Source organism: Temnothorax nylanderi, unplaced genomic scaffold (genome assembly GCF_030848795.1).
Source record: "Temnothorax nylanderi isolate EJ_2023f unplaced genomic scaffold, tnyl_v1.0 TNYL_tig0237_pilon, whole genome shotgun sequence".
Lineage (NCBI taxonomy): Eukaryota > Metazoa > Arthropoda > Insecta > Hymenoptera > Formicidae > Temnothorax > Temnothorax nylanderi.
In genome coordinates this window covers 138,881-158,643 of record NW_027249299.1, presented here as the reverse complement: position 1 = coordinate 158,643, position 19,763 = coordinate 138,881, and the positions used below count along the sequence as shown (strand labels likewise).

The window sequence follows — 19,763 nt, the reverse complement described above, 5'->3', positions numbered from 1 at the left end:
ATCACAGCATAAACGTAAGAATTTGGAATTTCCAATACCATCAAGATATTTCAATAAGAAAAGAAAAACCTTACATGTCATAATATTACCTAACACGACAGATTTGTTTTTAAAAAAATAGTTTTATAATCAAAATCTATATATTCAAAATCTATAATTCAAAAAATCGTATTGCTTTCTGATTCATATGTACTCCGTTAAATTTCAAATCCGTGTGAATTCCGATATTACATATCTCGCCGTTATCATTGTTGTTAAAAATTCATAACAAAGTTGAAACATGTTCTGTATTTTGCGTTGAATTTTGGTCAGTTGAAGTTATTAGTTTGTCTGCCTTAAACATATTATTGTATAATCGTTACTTACACACATTTATCTCGCTCGTTAATACCATTTTTGTTTACCCTACCCACTTGTTCGATCCTTGATATTATTATCTTTATTAATTTTGCTATTTAGATTTTATTACAAGAGCATTACATTTCCAGATTGCTTTATTATTGTTGACAATGCGACGGCAGGGCGATCAATCAAATCGATTCCAATTGGGCAATTAATAATGTTTACGCTTATATTTCCTTCCTGGCATATATAAAAATTTATTTCTACGACTTTGCTCGATGTTGTAAATACGATTCTCGCAAGCACGGTAAAAAGTATGTTCCAAAAAAATAAGTGTAAACTTAAGCTGAAAATGAAAGTTTGAGTCTCGCATGTGAAAACGTATAACTCGTCAAATTTATTTCTCTTGAAAATAATTCGTAATGCATGGAAAAGACATATTCAAAATCATATTATTATATGAATAGAAGCGAACGATAATTCTTCGATATATTCTAGCCGTAGATAAAAGTACAATTACCACTTGCATTGGTAAATTTCTCTAAAACGAGATTATCGATTGTCAATTAATCTTCTTGCAGCTAAATTCTATGACAAATATTTAATTGTCAGAAACACTTGGCCAGCCATAAACCCACCATGACGCACGTATAATCGTTATTGTTATCTGATCCTTGTTATGTATCCTTGGTTATTGTTATGCGAAATTGCGTTGTTGTTAAGTTACCGTTGTTACCTCTGAAAACCTGCACCGAGAAGTTGCCCGCTATTAATGCCCGTGTTTCCCAGTTTTTGTTCTCAAAGGATTTGTCGTAGAAGCTGTTTTTGTTTACTGTTAAATTGGCACCAAAAGCAAGCATAATTCGCTCTTTCTCTCTCCCCTGTTCTTTCTCTTTCTTTCCATCATCGAATTAAGATTAAAGAATCTAGATTTTAATCGGCGAAATACAAATCGATCGTCAGTTTAAGGAGAACGATAAAGATTTAAGTGTCACACACGCTACACGATACCCGATATGTTCATTAAGCTCTGACATCACCTCAGTGAAAAAATTATATTTCGAATTATTAATTTAATTATAACTTGCAAACCGCCTAACGGTTATCGTCTGCGAGATTGATTACATTTTGGTTTCACCGTATAGTGCCTTATTTGATAGATTTTAATGTACGTATATGTTAATGTACTCTAACATCGTAAAATAACGTAATGAGAACGTAGTTTTAGCGCAGCTAAGAATATATAAAGTCGCGTAAGAAAAATACGCTAAAGTGCTACTATACGACATATGTACATAGTATAAGTAAGTACATTTAATAAATAAACTCCGTATGTAATATATAAAGCATTTTCATTATTTCTGTACAAATATTATCTACCTTCTTGTGATCTGCAAACGGAAAATTATACAATTATTATATAATACTGGTCAACAATTGCAATTAATACAATCATATGATTTAATTATAACTGAAGGCCCATTTTTTGTAAAAAAAAATGTGACTTATATCCAGCGCAATTATTATATTTTACAAAATAGCTGATTTATGTAGTGTATTAAAAATATAAATTAGATATACATTCTTTGTAAATAATACATTCTTATTTAATGCGTAATATGTACACATTATTGGACATTTCCTTGGAGCTTTCATGTATTGTACACAAGTATTTAAAAAAGTTGTAGTACTATTGCAACAGCATATTCTTGAGACCAAATCAAGTTAAAAAGTCTTGAATCACTCGTCGTAGCCATCGGCGTGCCGGATGATTATGGGTGGCGCACCGTGCATGTAGATAAACCGAACCTATTACGTAATGTCTGTTATGCAGTTTATGTAATGTTAGGTTCGCATATCGAAAATATCATTTATCATCATAAAGATTAAAATAACGTTCATTGAATACAATTTGTTATTTTTATTACTACGCTGAAAAAAAATTGGTTGTTCAAACTAATTTGTATAATTGTTGATCCAATGTATCAGGTAGTGTCAACAATTATTAAGTGGCACTAAAAAAGATATAGTTTATTCATGCCAACCATCAAAATTTTTCAATCAAGAATTATTTAATTTAACTAACGATTAGTTAAGCCAACTAATGTTTAGTTGAAAGTATCGTATTAAATATTTTAGTTAGATGAAACACAATTTATATACGTTTTTCAACAAATTTTTTTTCTCAGTTTAATAAAGCCAACTTGATATTGATACTGAGAATATTATTGCTCTTGACATTTCGACGATTTTTGTGCGCCACCTTATATTAAAAGCTAGAACGAGTGACTCAGGCCAGTATAAATTGCTGGTTATTAATAAATAAAAAAAGACCCACGTACCATAGTACCGGTTCAAGCTTTGCACAAAGATCATAAATACTGGGGAAATTCCGAAGAGCACAATCCTGAAAGATTCTTATTAAATATGCATAATCATATTTCCGTATCCATTTTAATATCGCAACATTGGCGAGTTATGCATGATTGCATCGCGGAATCATGCGCAATAAGTGTTATATATCAACATGATAGTGTCTGGCCTCAAAACATTATCTCTTTTATTACAATATCTCATCTGGACATGAAAAATAATACACATTAATTAAAATTTTCTGTCACAGTACAACGTGAAACGAAATAACAGAACTTAGGTCTGATTTATACACTTAAAAATAAGAGACCTTAATATTTATAATTCTTCGAATAAATAAAATATTTTCTCACCGTTTATTAATATTTGTTATCTTTTAAATACAACTTACGTTAAAGTATCATTTAAAACCAATGAAAAGATATTACTAAAAACATTAGTTTTACAAAAACAACATTATAAAAATCCATATAATTGTAAAAAAAAAATTAATCAAAGCGAAGAAAAATATCTATCAAAAACGAATTTTTTAATATCTTGTAGTTAAATCGGTCGGATGATGGCCCAAATGCCGCCCTCCGCAGAGGACAGGAACAACGAAGCTGTCATCTTTAATGGTACTCGCGTCTTCGAGGAAAGTTCTAGTCTGTACTTCCTCAGAAGCGTAGCTAAACATGCTTTCATCTGCAACTGAGCCATTCTCATTCCCACGCACATTCGCGGTCCCTCGCCGAAGGGAAGATAGGCAAATCTCTCGATGCTATGTTTTTTCTCCGAGCCAAATCTTTCAGGATCGAACGCCTCAGGATTCTCCCAGTATCGGGAGTCTTCCTGCAAACCGCTGACGGATATCAAAATGTGCATTCCACGTGGCACATGACAAATGAGTTCATCAGATCCTCTCAAATCGGTTTCCTCCGTGCAAACTTTGTGCAGGAATCCTAAAGCGGGTAGGAGTCTCTGTGATTCGCTTAATACATGATCCATGTACGTCATATCTTTCAAGGCGTCGTAAGTGATCACACCATCGTATTTGTTAAGCACAGACACCACCTCGTCGCGTAATTTCTCCTGCACTTCTGGATGAGTGGCCAAATTGAAGCCGATGAAGCTTAAAACAGTGCTGGAAGTCTCGTAGCCATCGATGAAAAACGACACCGCGTGAGACGCGATTATCTCCAGGTCAAATTTATCACCCTCTGTCCGTTCTAGATCGACCATCAACTGGAGAAAATCATTTCTACGTGTCTCCTCCCTTCTTCTTTGCTCCATAATATCCGCAATTAGCGTTCTAAAGAAATGATCGGCCTTCTTTGGTAAGAATCTCACATTGAAGATTTTACTTAACGATGGCATAAAAAACACGAGGGTGAAAATAATGTTGTTCCAAAAGTTTGTCTCGAGGAGGGATTTGCTCATTGTGTAGAAAGACTCGCTCTCTCTCTCATCGTCGAAGCACAATCCGTCCACGCCAAAGCCAGCGCCAGTTACCACTTGCGCGGTGAATCTGGCGAACAAGTCCTTTAGCTCCAACTCAACTTTCCCGGCTTTGCCTAGCTTCTTCTCCAGATAACCCTCGAACTTCTCGCACACTTGCTTAACGCTCTCGAGCAGGATTTTCAATCGCATGCTGGAGAACGCGTAAGTCAAGCGCTTTCTTCCGGTCACCCACTTGTCACCGTAGCTAAAAAAGGGATTGTTGGCTAGAAGAGGGTCCAAATTAGGATCGATTTTGTGGCCGTTCTCGTGAAAATTCGAGAAACTTGTCTGCATCACTGTTTTCACCAGCTCCGCTTCGAGAACCATTAACGTTGGCGATGTAAAGTTGTAGATTCCTATCATACTGCGATTCCGATTAGCATTGTAGATCTTGCGACAGCACTCGGAGAAAGAGATCGTCATGTTGGCGACTTCCCAGAAATGACCGACGCCGGGCAAGGCGCCATCCGGGCAAGGTATTCCACGTTTTTGCCAGAATTTAAAATTTCTCGTCAGAAAGAGATAGAGGACAACCACAGCTATAAGAATCGAGAACACGAGCGTGACGATCATCTCTGCTCTTGAAGAAGATTGAACTACACTGAATAGTCAACGTCTAAGCAACCTTCGTCGGACGACTGCTTCTCTCAAAACTAATTCCGCGAATGATAGCGTAAATCAATAAACATGCCGGATGATAATGGGTAACGGACGTGTAGATTAACCGAACATATTATGTAATGTCTGTTATGCAGTTTATGTAATATTAGGTTCGCATGTCGAAAATGTCATTTATCACTATAAAGATTAAAATAATGTCCACTGAATACAACTTGTTATTTTTATATTACTAATAAAGCCAACTTGACATTGATACCAAGACTATTATTGCTCCATTGACACTGAGTCGATTTTTGTGCGCCACTATATTAAAAGCTAGAACAAGTGCTGACACTCGACGATGCCGGTAACAATTGCTGGCTATTAATCAATAAAAAAACGAGCCATATACCACAGTACGTTAAACCGTGTACGTCTAGTTTCAGCCACAAAATATTTGTTTAATAAATTTACGGAAATCTGGTCTATCTCATCGTATACACTGCTATTGATTTATCGACACATACTGATAGCAAATAATGATAACAGAATATAGCATGTTTCTTATCATACCTTAACGCCGCGATTAATATTCCGACAGCAAACTTGCAAGTTGTAATAAAATTTATAAAATATATATATGGCGCTTGAACACGCAAACTAGCAATAATTTAAACAGAGTGCAATTTTTTTAGAATAAACCCCTCTATTTCAATTTCATTATTCGATAATTTCTATCGTCTCGTTTTAATACAATACAAAAATAATCCAAAATTTTCTTAATATGTTCAATATATATTTATTTATATTCTATCTCCAGCGACTACAAAAAATAATTTAATCCATACAATTCTGAGAAAATGTTCGTTGACATTACGTAATAATAAAATTCACTTGGCAAAACTGAAAATCGCCAATTCGAATTTAATTACTGTCTTGCAGCAGCGTTTGTTCACTGTTGTTAATTGGCGCTAACAATGTACATACTCGCTTCAGCTAGTGCGACGTAACGTTACATAAACTGCACAACAATACGTAATATCAAGTTCGATCCAGCATGCTCGTTGATACCACTACACTGTCACAACCAGTCACAGCAACAATGTGGTCAAGGCTATATCGACCAAGTGCCACTTGTCCGAGAGAAGTAATATGACCGTCGGACTGATGTCCCTGATTATCGGGGCGCTTATAACTCTTTACTTTTAAATCAAAGAATAACATTTACTTCGCCAGTGAATAATTAACAGTAAAAATTTTTTCAATCGACTCTACTATTATTTTTTTTTAATCGTCAATACGTTTTGACCATGGGTTTTGGTCCTTCTAAATTGATTTAATTTTGATGCTTATATGTATAAGTATTTACAAGTGGCAAAAAGTGGCAAAATAACGGAAAGCGTTTAACCTATACATTTTCCAGTATACAACTGAAGATCCTGCTTGAAAGCGTCAAAAGGTGTGTGCGACATTCAAGAAATACAACGATGGAAAGCTGAGTAACGTGGCGAAAGCGGAGTTTGAGCTAAAGTCCTTGTTCTCCAGATACACCGTCCAAGTAGTAGCCGCCGCTGTTTTCGGCATGGATACTGTTTCGATGACGAGAAAAAAATATATCTTTCCAAAAAATCGGACAAACTATTTTCGAGCCGTTCACGCGAAACAAAATCATGTTTACTCTCGTATTCCTCATCCCATCATTGAACAAAATCTTTAAAATGAGTATTATTCCAAAGCGCATAAACCATTTCTTTAGGACGTCAATTTCGGATCTTATGGCACAAAGAAGAAAGGATGGAATACCTAGGAACAATTTTCTTCATATAATGGCAGAACTGGAGCGAGTGGAGGGCAATAAATTCGACACCGAAATGTTAACGGGACAGGCACTGTCGTTCGTCATCGATAGCTATAATAGGAGATTTCCAGCACTGTTATAAGTTTCACCGGCTTCCATTTGGCCAGTTATCCGGAAATACAGGAAAAATTACGCGAAGAATTGTTATCCGTGCTTAACAGATACGACGGTGAAATCACATATAAAGGTTTGAGGGAGATGACATATATGGACCAAGTCTTCAACAAATCGATGAGAATGGTACCCGCAGGAGTAGTCATAAAAAAATAATGTACAGAAAAATTCGAACTAAAAAATCGGATAGAGTTATCTATCGCGTGCAACTCGGAATGGAGGTCCTGATACCGGTTTCAAGTTTTGCATAAAGATCCTCAATACTGGAAAAATCCCGAAAAGTACAATCTTGAAAGATTCTTATTAAAAATGCATTATCATCTTTTTGTATTCGTTTTAATATCGCAACACTGACGAGTCATGCATGACTGATAACTTGCACCGCGAAATCATGCGCAATTTAAGTGTTATATCAACATGATAGTATCTCAAAACATTATCTCTTTTATTATAATAATATCTAATCTAGATATGAAAAATAATTTTAAACATATTAATTCAGAATTTCTTCACAGTACAACTTGAAACGAGATAACAACAAAAATTAGGTCTTATTTACCTATACACTTAAAAAATAAAAGACTAATGTTTATAATTCCTCGAATAAATGAAATATTTGCTCAACGTTTATTAAGTTAGGTTACCTTTTAAATACAACTCATGTTAAAGTATCATTTAAAACCAATAGAAATGTATTATAAAAAACATTAATCTTACAGAAACTAAAATTACAAAAATCCATATAATTGTAAAAAAAAGTAAACAAAACGAAGAAAAAATCTATTTAAACAATTTTTTTTTAGGTATCTCGTAGTTAAATCGGTCGGATGATGGCCCAAAGGCCGCCCTCCGGAGCGGACAGGAAGCTCGAAGCCGTCATCTTTAATGGTACTCGCGTCTTCGGAGAAAGCTCTAGTCTGTACTTCCTCAGGAGCGTGGCCAAACATGCTTTCATCTGCAACTGAGCCATTCTCATTCCCACGCACATTCGCGGACCCTCGCCGAAGGGAAGATAGGCAAATCTCTCGATGCTATGTTTTCTCTCCGGACCAAATCTTTCGGGATCAAACACTGTAGGATTCTCCCAGTATCGGGAGTCTTCCTGCAAGCCGTTGACGGATATCATGATATGCATTCCACGTGGTATGTGACAAACGAGTCCATCGGATCCTCTCAAATCGGTCTCCTCCGTGCAAACCTTGTCCAGGAATCCCAAAGCGGGTAGGAGTCTCTGTGATTCGCTTAATACCTGATCCATGTACGTCATATCTTTCAAGGCGTCGTAAGTGATCACACCATCGTATTTGTTAAGCACAGACACCACCTCGTCGCGTAATTTCTCCTGCACTTCTGGATAACTGGCCAAATTGAAGCCGATGAAGCTTAAAACAGTGCTAGAAGTCTCGTAGCCATCGATAAAAAACGACAGCGCGTGAGACGTGATCATTTCCAGGTCAAATTTATCACCCTCTGTCCGTTCCAGATCGGCCATCAACTGAAGAAAATCGTTTCTACGAGTCTCTTCCCTTCTTCTTTGCTCCATAATATCCGCAATTATCGTTCTAAAAAAATTATCGGCCTTCTTTGGTAAGAATCTCACACGGAAGATTTTACCTAATAATGGCATAAAAAACACGAGGGTGAAAATAATGTTGTTCCAAAAGGTTGGCTCGAGGAAGGATTTGCCCATTGTGTAGAAAGACTCGCTCTCTCTCTCGTCGTCAAAGCACAATCCGTCCACGCCAAAACCAGCGCCAGTTACCACTTGCGCGGTGAATCTGGCGAACAAGTCCTTTAGCTCCAACTCTACTTTTCCGGTTTTGCCTAGCTTCTTCTCCAGATAACCCTCGAACTTCTCGCACACTTGCTTGACGCTCTCGAGCAGGATTTTCAATCGCATGCTGGAGAACGCGTAAGTCAAACGCTTTCTTCCGGTCACCCATTTATCACCGTAGGTGAAGAAGGGGTTATTGGCCAGAAGAGGGTCCAAATTAGGATCGATTTTGAGGCCATTCTCGTGGAAATTCGAAAAACTTGTCTGCATCACTGTTTTCACTAACTCCGGTTCGAGAACCATTAATGCTGGCGACGTGAAGTTGTAGATTCCGACCATACTGTGATTCCGATTAGCATTGTAGATCTTGCGAACGCACACGGAAAAAGGGGTCGTCATGGAAGCGACATCCCAGAAGTGACCGACGCCGGGCAAGGCGCCATCCGGGCAAGGTATTCCACGTTTTTGCCAGAATTTAAAATTTCTCGTCAGTAAGAAATAGAAAACAACCACAGCTATGAGAATCGAGAGCACGAGCGTGACGATCATCTCTGATCTTGAGGAGGACTGAACTCTGCCGAACAGACAAGGTCTAAGTAACCTACGTCGAACGACTATTAATGTCGACTGCTTCTCTCAAAACTAATTTCGTGAATGATAGCGTCAATCAACGAGCATGTCGGATGATAATGGGTGGTAGACCGTGCGTGCGTGCGTGCGTGCGTTGTTGTGTGTGTGTGTGTGTGTAGATAAACCGAACCTATTACGTAATGTCTGTTATGTAATTTATGTAATGTCAGGTTCGCATATCAAAAATGTCATTTATCATCATAAAGATTAAAATAATGTTTATTGAATATAACTTGTTATTTTTATTACTAATAAAGCGAACTTGACATTGATACCGAGACTATTATTGCTCCATTGACATTGAGATGAATTTTGTGCGCCCTGTGTTAAAAGCTAGAACGAGTAACTCATGCTAGTAGCAATTGCTGGCTATTAATCAATAAGAAAATGACCCATACATATATCGTAGTTAAACTATGTTCGTCTAGTTTCAGCAACACAATAACTTTGTATCTATATACAGAAATAAAAGATTAGCATATCTGGAATCAAATAATTCTTCATAAAATGTTCTATTACATTATTATTATAATTAATTTAGATTCTTAATTTAGTAAGAAATTAAGAATTTAATTATCTTTACTATATCTTTGTATAAGATAAAAAAATTAATAACATTAAATGATCTAACGTTCAAGGAGCTTACGTCAAAACGACTGTTATCAACTGCGACTACTTATCTCCAAAGTAACTTCTAGATTCACAGCGTCAATCAACGAGCATTCTGGATGATAATGACACAGGACGCGTATATAGATAATCCGAACACAATATTAAGTATCTGTTATGCAGTTTACGGTTTACGTAATGTTACGACGTATATGGAAACTGTCATTTATCTTCGTAAAGACTAAAAATAATCTCCATTGACTATAAATTTGCTATTTTTACATTATTAATAAAGTCAACTTGACATTAATACTGGGACTATTATTGCTCTATTGACGTTAAGACAATTGTGGGCTACCCTGTATTAAGAGATAGAACGAGTGACTGAGCAGTGCAATTGCTAGCTGTAATTCATAAGAAACGACCCATATACCATAGTACGTTAAAATGTGTACATTCAGTTTCAGCAACATAATATTTGATTAATAAATTTACGGAAATTTGGTCTCTCATCATCGCAAACATGACACATCAATTTATCCATCGGCATATATCGATAGCAAATAATGATAATAGAATGTAGCAACCGGTTTTCAATAAGTAAAGTCAATATAAGGTCAATCTCGATAAGAAGCTCAAGTGATGCTCTTTTAACGTGATTATTTTTCCGATAGCAAACTTGCAAGTTGTAATCAAATATATATAACGCTTGTGAACAAGCAAACAAGCAATAATTTAAACATTACGCAACTAATTCCAGAATAATCCCCTCAATTTCAATTTCACCATTCGAATATTTTTATTGTTTCGTTTTAATGCAATATAAAAATAAATAAAAAATTTCCTAATATGTTTAATATATACTTCCTTATATTCTTCCTTCAATAATTACGAGAATTAATTTAATCTATACAATTATGATAATGTTCGTTGATATCGAATAAAAATAAAGTCCACTTAACGATACTTGAAACCGCCAATGCGAATTTTATTACTGCTTTGCAGCCTCGCTCGTTCACTCGTTAATCGCCGCTATCAATGTACACTCGCTCCCACGATTCCGCTACATCGCAACCAGTCACAGCTGATCGTCAAGGCTACGTCGATTTATCCGACCAAGTGTAATTTGTTGACCGAGACAAGCAACACGACCGTCGTGTTGGCGTTTCCAATTTTCGGGACGCTTATAGCTCTTTATTTTTATTTGATGCGAAATTACAAGTACTGGCAAAAACGTGGAGTTCCATGCGTAGATGGAGCTTTGCCGGGGTTCGGTCACATGCTGTCGGTCATATGCTTGCGGACGGATGCCGCTGATTTCTATTGCAAGATCTATAAGGACAATAAAGGTTGAAGTATGGTAGAGATCTACGAGTTGAAGTCACCGTCGCTGATGATCCTCGAGCCGGAGTTGGTGAAAACGGTGCTGCAGACCAATTTCTCAAATTTCTCCGCGAACACCGTTCATATCGACCCCGAAGTGGATCCGCTCGTGTCATACAATCCCTTTCTTCTTTCCGGCGAGAAGTGGCAAAACAGCAGAAAACGCTTGACCTATGCATTTTCCAGTATGCGACTGAAGAACCTGCTTGAAAGCGTCAAAAAAGTGGGCGCGACGTTGGAGAAATACATCGATGGAAAGCTGAGTAACGTCGAGAAAGCGGAGTTTGAGCTGAAGTCCTTGTTCTCCAGATACACCGCCCAAGTAGTAGCCGCCGCTGGTTTCGGCGTAGATGGACACTGCTTCGATGACGAGAAAAAAGAGATATCTTTCCGAGAAATCAGAGAATCTATTATTGAGCCGTCCACACGAAATATAATTATGTTCGCTCTCGTGTTCTTTATTCCATCGTTAAACAAAATCATTAAAATGAGAGTCATTTCAAAAAGCGCGTCGAATATTTCTTCAGGGCGTTGGTTGCAGATCTCATGGAGCAAAGGAGAAAGGATGAAATACCCAGAACCGATTTTCTCCATTTAATGGCCGAACGGGAACGGGCGGAGGGCGATAAATTCGACAACTGAAATGCTCACGGGACAGGCGATGTCGTTCTTCATCGGTGGCTATGAGACCTCCACTGTTATGAGTTTCATCGGCTTCCATCTGGCCAGTCATCCTAAAATACAGGAGAAATTACGCAAAGAGGTGGTGACCGTGCTTAACAGATACGACGGTGAAATCACTTATGAAGGTTTAAAGGAGATGACATACATGGACCAAGTTTTCAACGAATCGATGAGAATAGTACCTGCAGGAGTACTCATGAAGAAACGATGCACGCAGGAGACCGAATTGAAAGGCTCGGATGGAGTTGTCTGTCGCGTGCAAACCGGAACGAAGGTCCTGATACCGGTTCAAGCTTTGCAAAAGGATCCGCAATACTGAGAAAATCCTGAAGAGTACAATCCTGAAAGATTCAACCCGGACATAAAACACAGCATCGAGAGATTCGCCTTTCTTCCCTTTAGCGAAGGTCCACGATTTTGCGTGGGGATGAGAATAGCCCAGCTACAGATGAAGGCAGGTCTGGCTATAATTCTGAGAAAATATAGCATGGAACTATCCCCGAGGACGCAAATACCTTTGAAGATGATTCCTGGAGTCATTTTATCAACACCAAAAGGTGGTCTGTGGATTTATTTTCGGCATCTTTAAACACGAATATCTTCTTTCAAATTTTTTCCGCGCTTTTTGCTTAGAAACTCATGAATGATTTCTTTATGTACGAAGAAAAAGTTTCTGTCTTTACAAAAAATAGAATTCTCTTCAAATTTTATCAGCTTTCATGATTGTTACTTTTTTTATACAGAAATAGAAAAGATACTTGTAATTATATGTTTGTTTTATGCAAATATTATAAGCTCTTAATTTAGCAAGAAAATAAGTAAAATTTAACTATAATGTTTAGTTTCTTTGTATGTTTATACAAAAATAAAAGATTAGGATATTTAAAATTATATTGTACTTTATAAAATGTGTTTTATATAAATGTGGTTATAGTTTTCATTATAGATATAGTAAGAAAGTCAGAATGTAATCATCTTTACTGTGCCTTTATATAAGAATAAACAGATAAAATACTTGAAATCTTGCAATTCTTTATAGAACGTTTTTTGTATGAATTACGTTATTGTAATAAAATCTATAAATTTCTGAATCTAACATTTTTTTTAATTGTTTAATTGGTAGAAATATATTCATAATAAATCAAGTCTGAGCTACAACTAATTGTCAATTACTTAATTAAAAATTGCACATGCAGGTATCTCATCACTATCATGATATCTATACTTTAGAATGCAATATATTCCAAAGACCGAAAAAAATATTAAAAATTGCACGTCCAAATACGGAAATCATTTTGTAAATATTATTTTAAATATTTTAAAATAATAAAAGATATACATGCATTTTTCGCACGCAGTATTACAAAACTGAGGCGCGCGCCATTTGCGCTTCGGTCGCCATTCCCGCGGGGGGAGGAGGGGGATCAATTTTATGGTTAAGAAATACATAAATAGATAGCGAATAAATTACTTACCCATCGGTGCTCCATTATCGCTCGATGCCTATACCAGATCTCCTTTCTCTGCTCCTTCTCCTTCTCCTTCTCCTCCTCCTAATCTCATGTTCTACCCGTGTTGATCTTTGACGGTGCTCGCACAAACGCACTCGTAAACAGACTAGCAGCTAGCTACGATCCCGCGCGTATTATTCGCCAGAATGTGACGATCGTGTTGTCGCAGCTGAAGATGACGTACGCAAGGAACATGAATCGCAGGAAGCAACGATTCGCTCGACAAAAATTAAGCGTTCCACACGTCCCACGTCCCGAACGAATCCTGCGCGACAAGAACAATTGTGAAGTCACACGGCCAACTTCACGTTAATCCGTTTAATTTCCCGCGTGACAACGTGAGTCGTGTAATGGCTAATTAACATAAAGTCGCGATTTGATATTGTGTGATATATTTCGAATTACTATATAAATACTCTCGCATAAATCCCGCGAGGTGCATGTATTATTAACGAATTACTATTAAAATGTGTATTGATATGTGTATATATACAATTGTATATCACGGCATTCCGGTTTTTGTTTAAATTATCCGATCCGTCGATTCCGAAACGCCTGACAAATTAAATTCAAAACAGGAGAGATATACTTGATTTAAATATACTTAATGTAAATATCTCAAGTTTATTAAAATATACTGCGATCATATTTATTTGTTTTCTAATGCTGGTAAATAAAAAACATACCATAAATTTTTGTATATTATTTTGGGGAAATCAAAATAGTTATATAATAATAGTTTAATAATATTTGTTTATATTTTATATTATTTGTTTAAGCATATGTATATATATATGTATTTGTGTGCTTTACAGATTTGCGATGTGTTTCTTCATAATTATTACTAGCACGAATATGAAAGTATAGCACGTACATTATTTGCAAAACACACATAATCTAAAATTTATATATTCAAAAATAAAAGTGCGTCACAAACCAATAAAAAAGTATTTAAAATTGAGCAACAGTTTCTGTTGCAGTAACATCTCTTTTACTATTGTATAAACATAAATGCAGTAATTAAAACTGATTAAATAAACATTGTATAAACATAAATGCAGTAATTAAAACTGATTAAATTTGAAGACAATCCCATTTTGTAAATACAGAAATTGTTTTATTGAACATAAAAAATTATTTATGACGAAAAAGCTCGGAAAAAATTTAAGAGAAGATATTCGTGCTCAAAGACGTCTAAAGTAGGCCCACAGACCACCTTTTGGTGTTGGTAGAATGGTTCCAGGAATCATCTTTAAAGGTATTTGCGTCCTCGGGGATAGTTCCATGCTGTACTTTTTCAGAATTGTAGCCAGACCTGCCTTTATCTGTAGCTGGGCCATTCTCATCCCCACGCAGATTCGCGGACCTTCGCCGAAGGGAAGATAGGCGAATCTCTCGATGCTGTGTTTCCTGTCCGAGCTGAATCTTTCAGGATTGTACTCTTCGGGATTTTCCCAGTATTCAGGATCTGTATGCAAAGCTTGTACCGGTATCATGATCTCCGTTTTGGGTTGCACGCGACAAACAACTCCATCCGAGCCTTTCAATTCAAATTCTTCCGTACATCGTTTCTTCAAAACGAATCCGGGTAACATTCTCATCGATTCGTTGAAGACTTGGTCCATGTATGTCATCTCCCTCAAACCTTCATATGTGATTTCACCGTCGTATCTGTTAAGCACGGACAATACTTCTTCGCGTAATTTCTCCTGTATTTCTGGATGACTGGCCAAATGGAAGCCGATGAAACTCATAACAGTGCTAGAGGTCTCATAGCCATCGAGTACAAACGACATCGCTTGTCCCGTGAGCATTTCAGTGTCGAATTTCTTGCCCTCCGCTCTCTCCAGTTCGGCCATCAAATGGAGAAAATCGTTCCTAGGTATTCCATCTTTTCTCCTTTGCTCCATGAGATCCGCAACCAATGTCCTAAAGAAATGGTCTACGCTCTTTGGAATAAAACTCATTTTAAAGATTTTGTTCAACGATGGGATGAGGATTAGGAAAGCGAACATGATTTTGTTTCGTGTGGACGGCTGAAAAATGGCTTGTCCGAGTTTTCGGAAAGATATATCCTTTTTCTCGTCATCGAAACAGTATCCATCCACGCCGAAACCAGCGGCGGCTACAACTTGTGCGGTGTATCTGGAGAACAAGGACTTCAGCTCAAACTCCTCTTTCTCGACGTTACTCATCTTTCCATCTATATATTTCTCCATCGTCGTGCACACCAGTTTGACACTTTCTAGCAGGATTTTTAATCGCATACTAGAAAATGCCCAGGTCAAACGCTTTCTGCTGTTTAGCCACTTCTCGCCGGAAAGAACAAAGGGATTGTATGACACGAGCGGATCCACTTCGGGGTCGGTATCAATGGTGTTCTCGGCGAAACTTGAGAAATTGGTTTGCAGCACCGTTTTCACCAATTCCGGCTCAAGGACCATCAACGACGGCGACATGAAATCATAAATCCCGATCATGCTGCGACTCTTGTTATCCTCGTAAATCTTGCTACAGAATTCGCCGATGTTCGTTCTCATGCAGATCAGCGACAGCATGTGTCCGAACCCCGGCAGGGCGCCATCCATGCACGGAACTCCACGTTTTTGCCAGTACTTGTAATTTCGCGTCAGATAATAGTAAAGGGCTATAAGCGCTCCGAGAATCAAAGACACCAGCACGATGGTCATGTTGCTATTCTCGAACGACAAGTGGCACTTGGTCAAATAAACAGATGTTGCCTTGACCACGTATCAACTGTGACTGATTGTGATGTAGCGGAATCGCTGAGGCGTACATTGATAGCGTCGATTAACGTGTGGACGAGCGAGGCTGCAAAGCAGTAATAAAATTCGCATTGGCGATTTCCAGTGTTGCCAAGTGAATTTTATTATCTTATTTACTTTATTATTATATTATTATGTAATGTCAACGCATTTTTTTAAATCTGTACAGGATAAATTAATTTTTCATAATCATTGAAAAAAGAATATAGGAAATATATGTTAAACTGTTAAACGAATTAAAATAATTTTGAATTATTTTTATATTGACTACGTTTACACGGCCTGATTTACGCCGAAGTTATAACATCGATGTCATCGGCGTAAATCGAGCCTTGTAAACGTAGTCATTGTCTTAAAACGAAGTAATAAAATTATTTTAATAATAATATAAAAATAGAGGGGATTGTTCTGGAATTTAGTTGCGCTATGTTTACGTTATTGCTTGTTCAAGCGACGTATATATTTTATTACAACTCGCAAGCTTCCTATCAGAATGATAATCACGGCGCGCGGCGTCAATAAAGTATCATTGAGGCTACAGTCATTATTATATATATATATATATATATATATATATATATATTATATATATAAAATACTATATATAAAATACTCTGCATATAAGTATCTGTCAAATATATGGGACCTACAGTTTAACTCCGATTCCGAACAGCTTTCTAAAGAGGAGTTTTCTTGGCAAGATAATACTCTCGGTGGGTTGCCTTTTCCTTCCGAGAGGCAGCGTTCGAATAAAAACCGACGATTCTTTGGTCGGATTTCAACTCGGATCTTTGGCTCAACTCACACACATCTCTCTACGCCACGACCGCTACATACTATACATATATTATATAATATTATATTTATCATGCTATATATATATATATATATATATATATATATATACATACATATATTATATTATATATACTATATACTATATACTAATATATAATATAAACATATACTATACATATATTATATAATATTACATATGTATCATGACATATATATATACATATATATAATAATAATAACTCAATAAACAGTTATAAATAATATCGTTCCTAACCTCGAGCATCACAAATCTTCGCGAGCAGTTGATGCTGCGAAACAAGAGAAGTGGAAATGGCAGTAGGCAACAGTGCCGAAATATGCAAACCGGTTGCAAGTCTGATTTAAATATAAAAGGAACAATGCAAGTTCTGGCAGTATATATTTGAACATAGCCCAAGTCACTTGTCATCCGAGAGAAGCAATATGACCGTTGTGCTGGTGTCTTTGATTCTCGGAGCGCTTATAGCCCTCCATTTCTACTTGACGCGAAATTACAAATACTGGCAAAACCGTGGTGTTCCGTGTATGGATGGAGCCTTGCCGGGGTTCGGTCACATGCTGTCGGTGATCTGCATGAAGACAAACCTCGGCGATTTCTGTTACAATATCTACAATGATAACAAGGGTCGCAGCATGATCGGGATTTACCAACTTACGTCGCCGTCGTTGATGATTCTCGAACCGGAGTTAGTGAAAACGGTGCTGAAAACCAATTTCTCCAGTTTCTCTGAGAACACCATCAATATTGACTATGAAATGGATCCGCTCGCGTCATATCATCCCTTCGTTCTTTCCGGCGAGAAGTGGCAAAACAGCAGAAAACGCTTGACCTATGCATTTTCCGGTACGCGACTGAAGATCCTGCTAAAAAGCGTCAAACAGGTGTGCGCGACGTTAGAGAAATATATCGATGGAAAGCTGAGTAACGTCGCGAAGACGGAGTTTGAGCTAAAGTCCTTATTCTCCAGATACACCGCCCAAGTAGTAGCCGCCGCTGGTTTCGGCGTAGATGGACACTGCTTCGATGACGAGAAAAAAGAGATATCTTTCCGAGAAATCGGAGAATCTATTTTTGAGCCGTCCACACGTAATAAAATTATGTTCGCTCTCGTGTTCTTTATTCCATCGTTAAACAAAATCATTAAAATGAGAGTCATTTCAAAGCGCGTCGAACATTTCTTCAGGATGTTGGTTGCAGATCTCATGGAGCAAAGGAGAAGGAGGGATGGAATACCCAGGACTGATTTTCTCCATTTAATGGCAGAACAGGAAGGGGCGGAGGGCGATAAATTCGACACTGAAATGCTCACGGGACAGGCGATGTCGTTCTTCATCGGTGGCTATGAGGCCTCCACTGTTATGAGTTTCATCGGTTTCCATCTGGCCAGTCATCCTAAAATACAGGAGAAATTACGCGAAGAGGTGGTGACCGTGCTTAACAGATACGACGGTGAAATCACTTATGAAGGTTTAAAGGAGATGACATACATGGACCAAGTTTTCAACGAATTGATGAGAATAGTACCTGCAGGAGTACTCATGAAGAAACGATGCACGCAGGAGACCGAATTGAAAGGCTCGGATGGAGTTGTCTGTCGCGTGCAAACTGGAACGGAGGTCCTGATACCGGTTCAAGCTTTGCAAAAGGATCCGCAATACTGGGAAAATCCTGAAGAGTACAATCCTGAAAGATTCAACCAGGACAGAAAACACAGCATCGAGAGATTCGCCTTTCTTCCCTTTAGCGAAGGTCCGCGATTTTGCGTGGGGATGAGAATGGCCCAGCTACAGATGAAGGCAGGTCTGGTTATAATTCTAAGAAAATATAGCATGGAACTATCCCCGAGGACGCAAATACCTTTAAAGATGATTCCTGGAGCCATTTTATCAACACCAAAAGGTGGTCTGTGGATTTATTTTCGGCATCTTTAAACACGAATGTCTTCTTTCAAATTTTTTCCGCGTTTTTTGCTTAGAAACTCATGAATGATTTCTTTATGTACGAAGAAAAAGTTTCTGTCTTTACAAAAAATAGAATTCTCTTCAAATTTTATCAGCTTTCATGATTGTTACTTTTTTTATACAGAAATAGAAAAGATACTTGTAATTATATGTTTGTTTGTAATGCAATTTCTTATGTAAATATTATAAGCTCTTAATTTAGCAAGAAAATAAGTAAAATTTAACTATAATGTTTAGTTTCTTTGTATATGTATACAAAAATAAGAGATTAGGATATTTGAAATTATATTATTCTTTATAAAATGTGTTTTATATAAATGTGATTATAGTTTTCAATATAGTAAGAAAGTCAGAATATAGTCATCTCTTTACTGTGTCTTTATATAAGAATAAACAGATAAAATACTTGAAATCTTGCAATTCTTTATAGAACGTTTTTTGTATGAATTACGTTATTGTAATAAGATCTATAAATTTCTGAATCTAAAATTTTTTTGAATTGTTTAATTGTTAGAAATATATTCATAATAAATCAAGTCTGAGCTACAACTAATTGTCAATTACTTAATTAAAAATTGCACATGCAGGTGTCTCATCACTATCATGATATCTATACTTTAGAATGCAATATATTCCAAAGATCGAGAAAAATATGAAAAATTGCACGTCCAAATACGGAAATCATTTTGTAAATATTATTTTAAATATTTTAAAATAATAAAAGATATACATGCATTTTTCGCACGCAGTGTTACAAAACTGAGGCGCGCTTCGGTCGCCATTCCCGCGGGGGGGAGGGGGATCAATTTCATGGTTAAGAA

At 36.9% G+C, this 19,763-nt stretch overlaps 4 protein-coding genes and 2 pseudogenes across 4 annotated transcripts; 3 read left to right on the top strand and 3 right to left on the bottom strand.

Annotated features, from left to right (window-relative positions):
* Positions 1-1,677: 1,677 nt before the first annotated feature.
* Positions 1,678-6,485, bottom strand: LOC139779670 (cytochrome P450 9e2-like). Its single transcript, XM_071718100.1, has one exon. The coding sequence runs from the start codon at positions 4,765-4,767 to the stop codon at positions 3,259-3,261; it is 1,509 nt and encodes a 502-aa protein (XP_071574201.1). The 5' UTR covers positions 4,768-6,485; the 3' UTR covers positions 1,678-3,258.
* LOC139779684 (cytochrome P450 6a2-like) lies at positions 6,105-7,120 on the top strand (annotated as a pseudogene).
* A 250-nt stretch (positions 7,121-7,370) lies between these two features.
* On the bottom strand, positions 7,371-9,201 carry LOC139779669 (probable cytochrome P450 6a13). The gene has a single exon (XM_071718099.1). The coding sequence runs from the start codon at positions 9,087-9,089 to the stop codon at positions 7,581-7,583; it is 1,509 nt and encodes a 502-aa protein (XP_071574200.1). The 5' UTR covers positions 9,090-9,201; the 3' UTR covers positions 7,371-7,580.
* A 1,557-nt stretch (positions 9,202-10,758) lies between these two features.
* LOC139779683 (cytochrome P450 6j1-like) lies at positions 10,759-12,306 on the top strand (annotated as a pseudogene).
* Positions 12,307-14,090: 1,784 nt separating this feature from the next.
* LOC139779672 (cytochrome P450 6a2-like) lies at positions 14,091-16,159 on the bottom strand. Its single transcript, XM_071718104.1, has one exon. It carries the CDS (start codon positions 16,045-16,047, stop codon positions 14,542-14,544), a length of 1,506 nt encoding a protein of 501 aa, XP_071574205.1. The 5' UTR covers positions 16,048-16,159; the 3' UTR covers positions 14,091-14,541.
* Positions 16,160-17,264: 1,105 nt separating this feature from the next.
* On the top strand, positions 17,265-18,912 carry LOC139779671 (cytochrome P450 6a2-like). Its single transcript, XM_071718103.1, has one exon. It carries the CDS (start codon positions 17,404-17,406, stop codon positions 18,910-18,912), a length of 1,509 nt encoding a protein of 502 aa, XP_071574204.1. The 5' UTR covers positions 17,265-17,403.
* Positions 18,913-19,763: the final 851 nt, after the last annotated feature.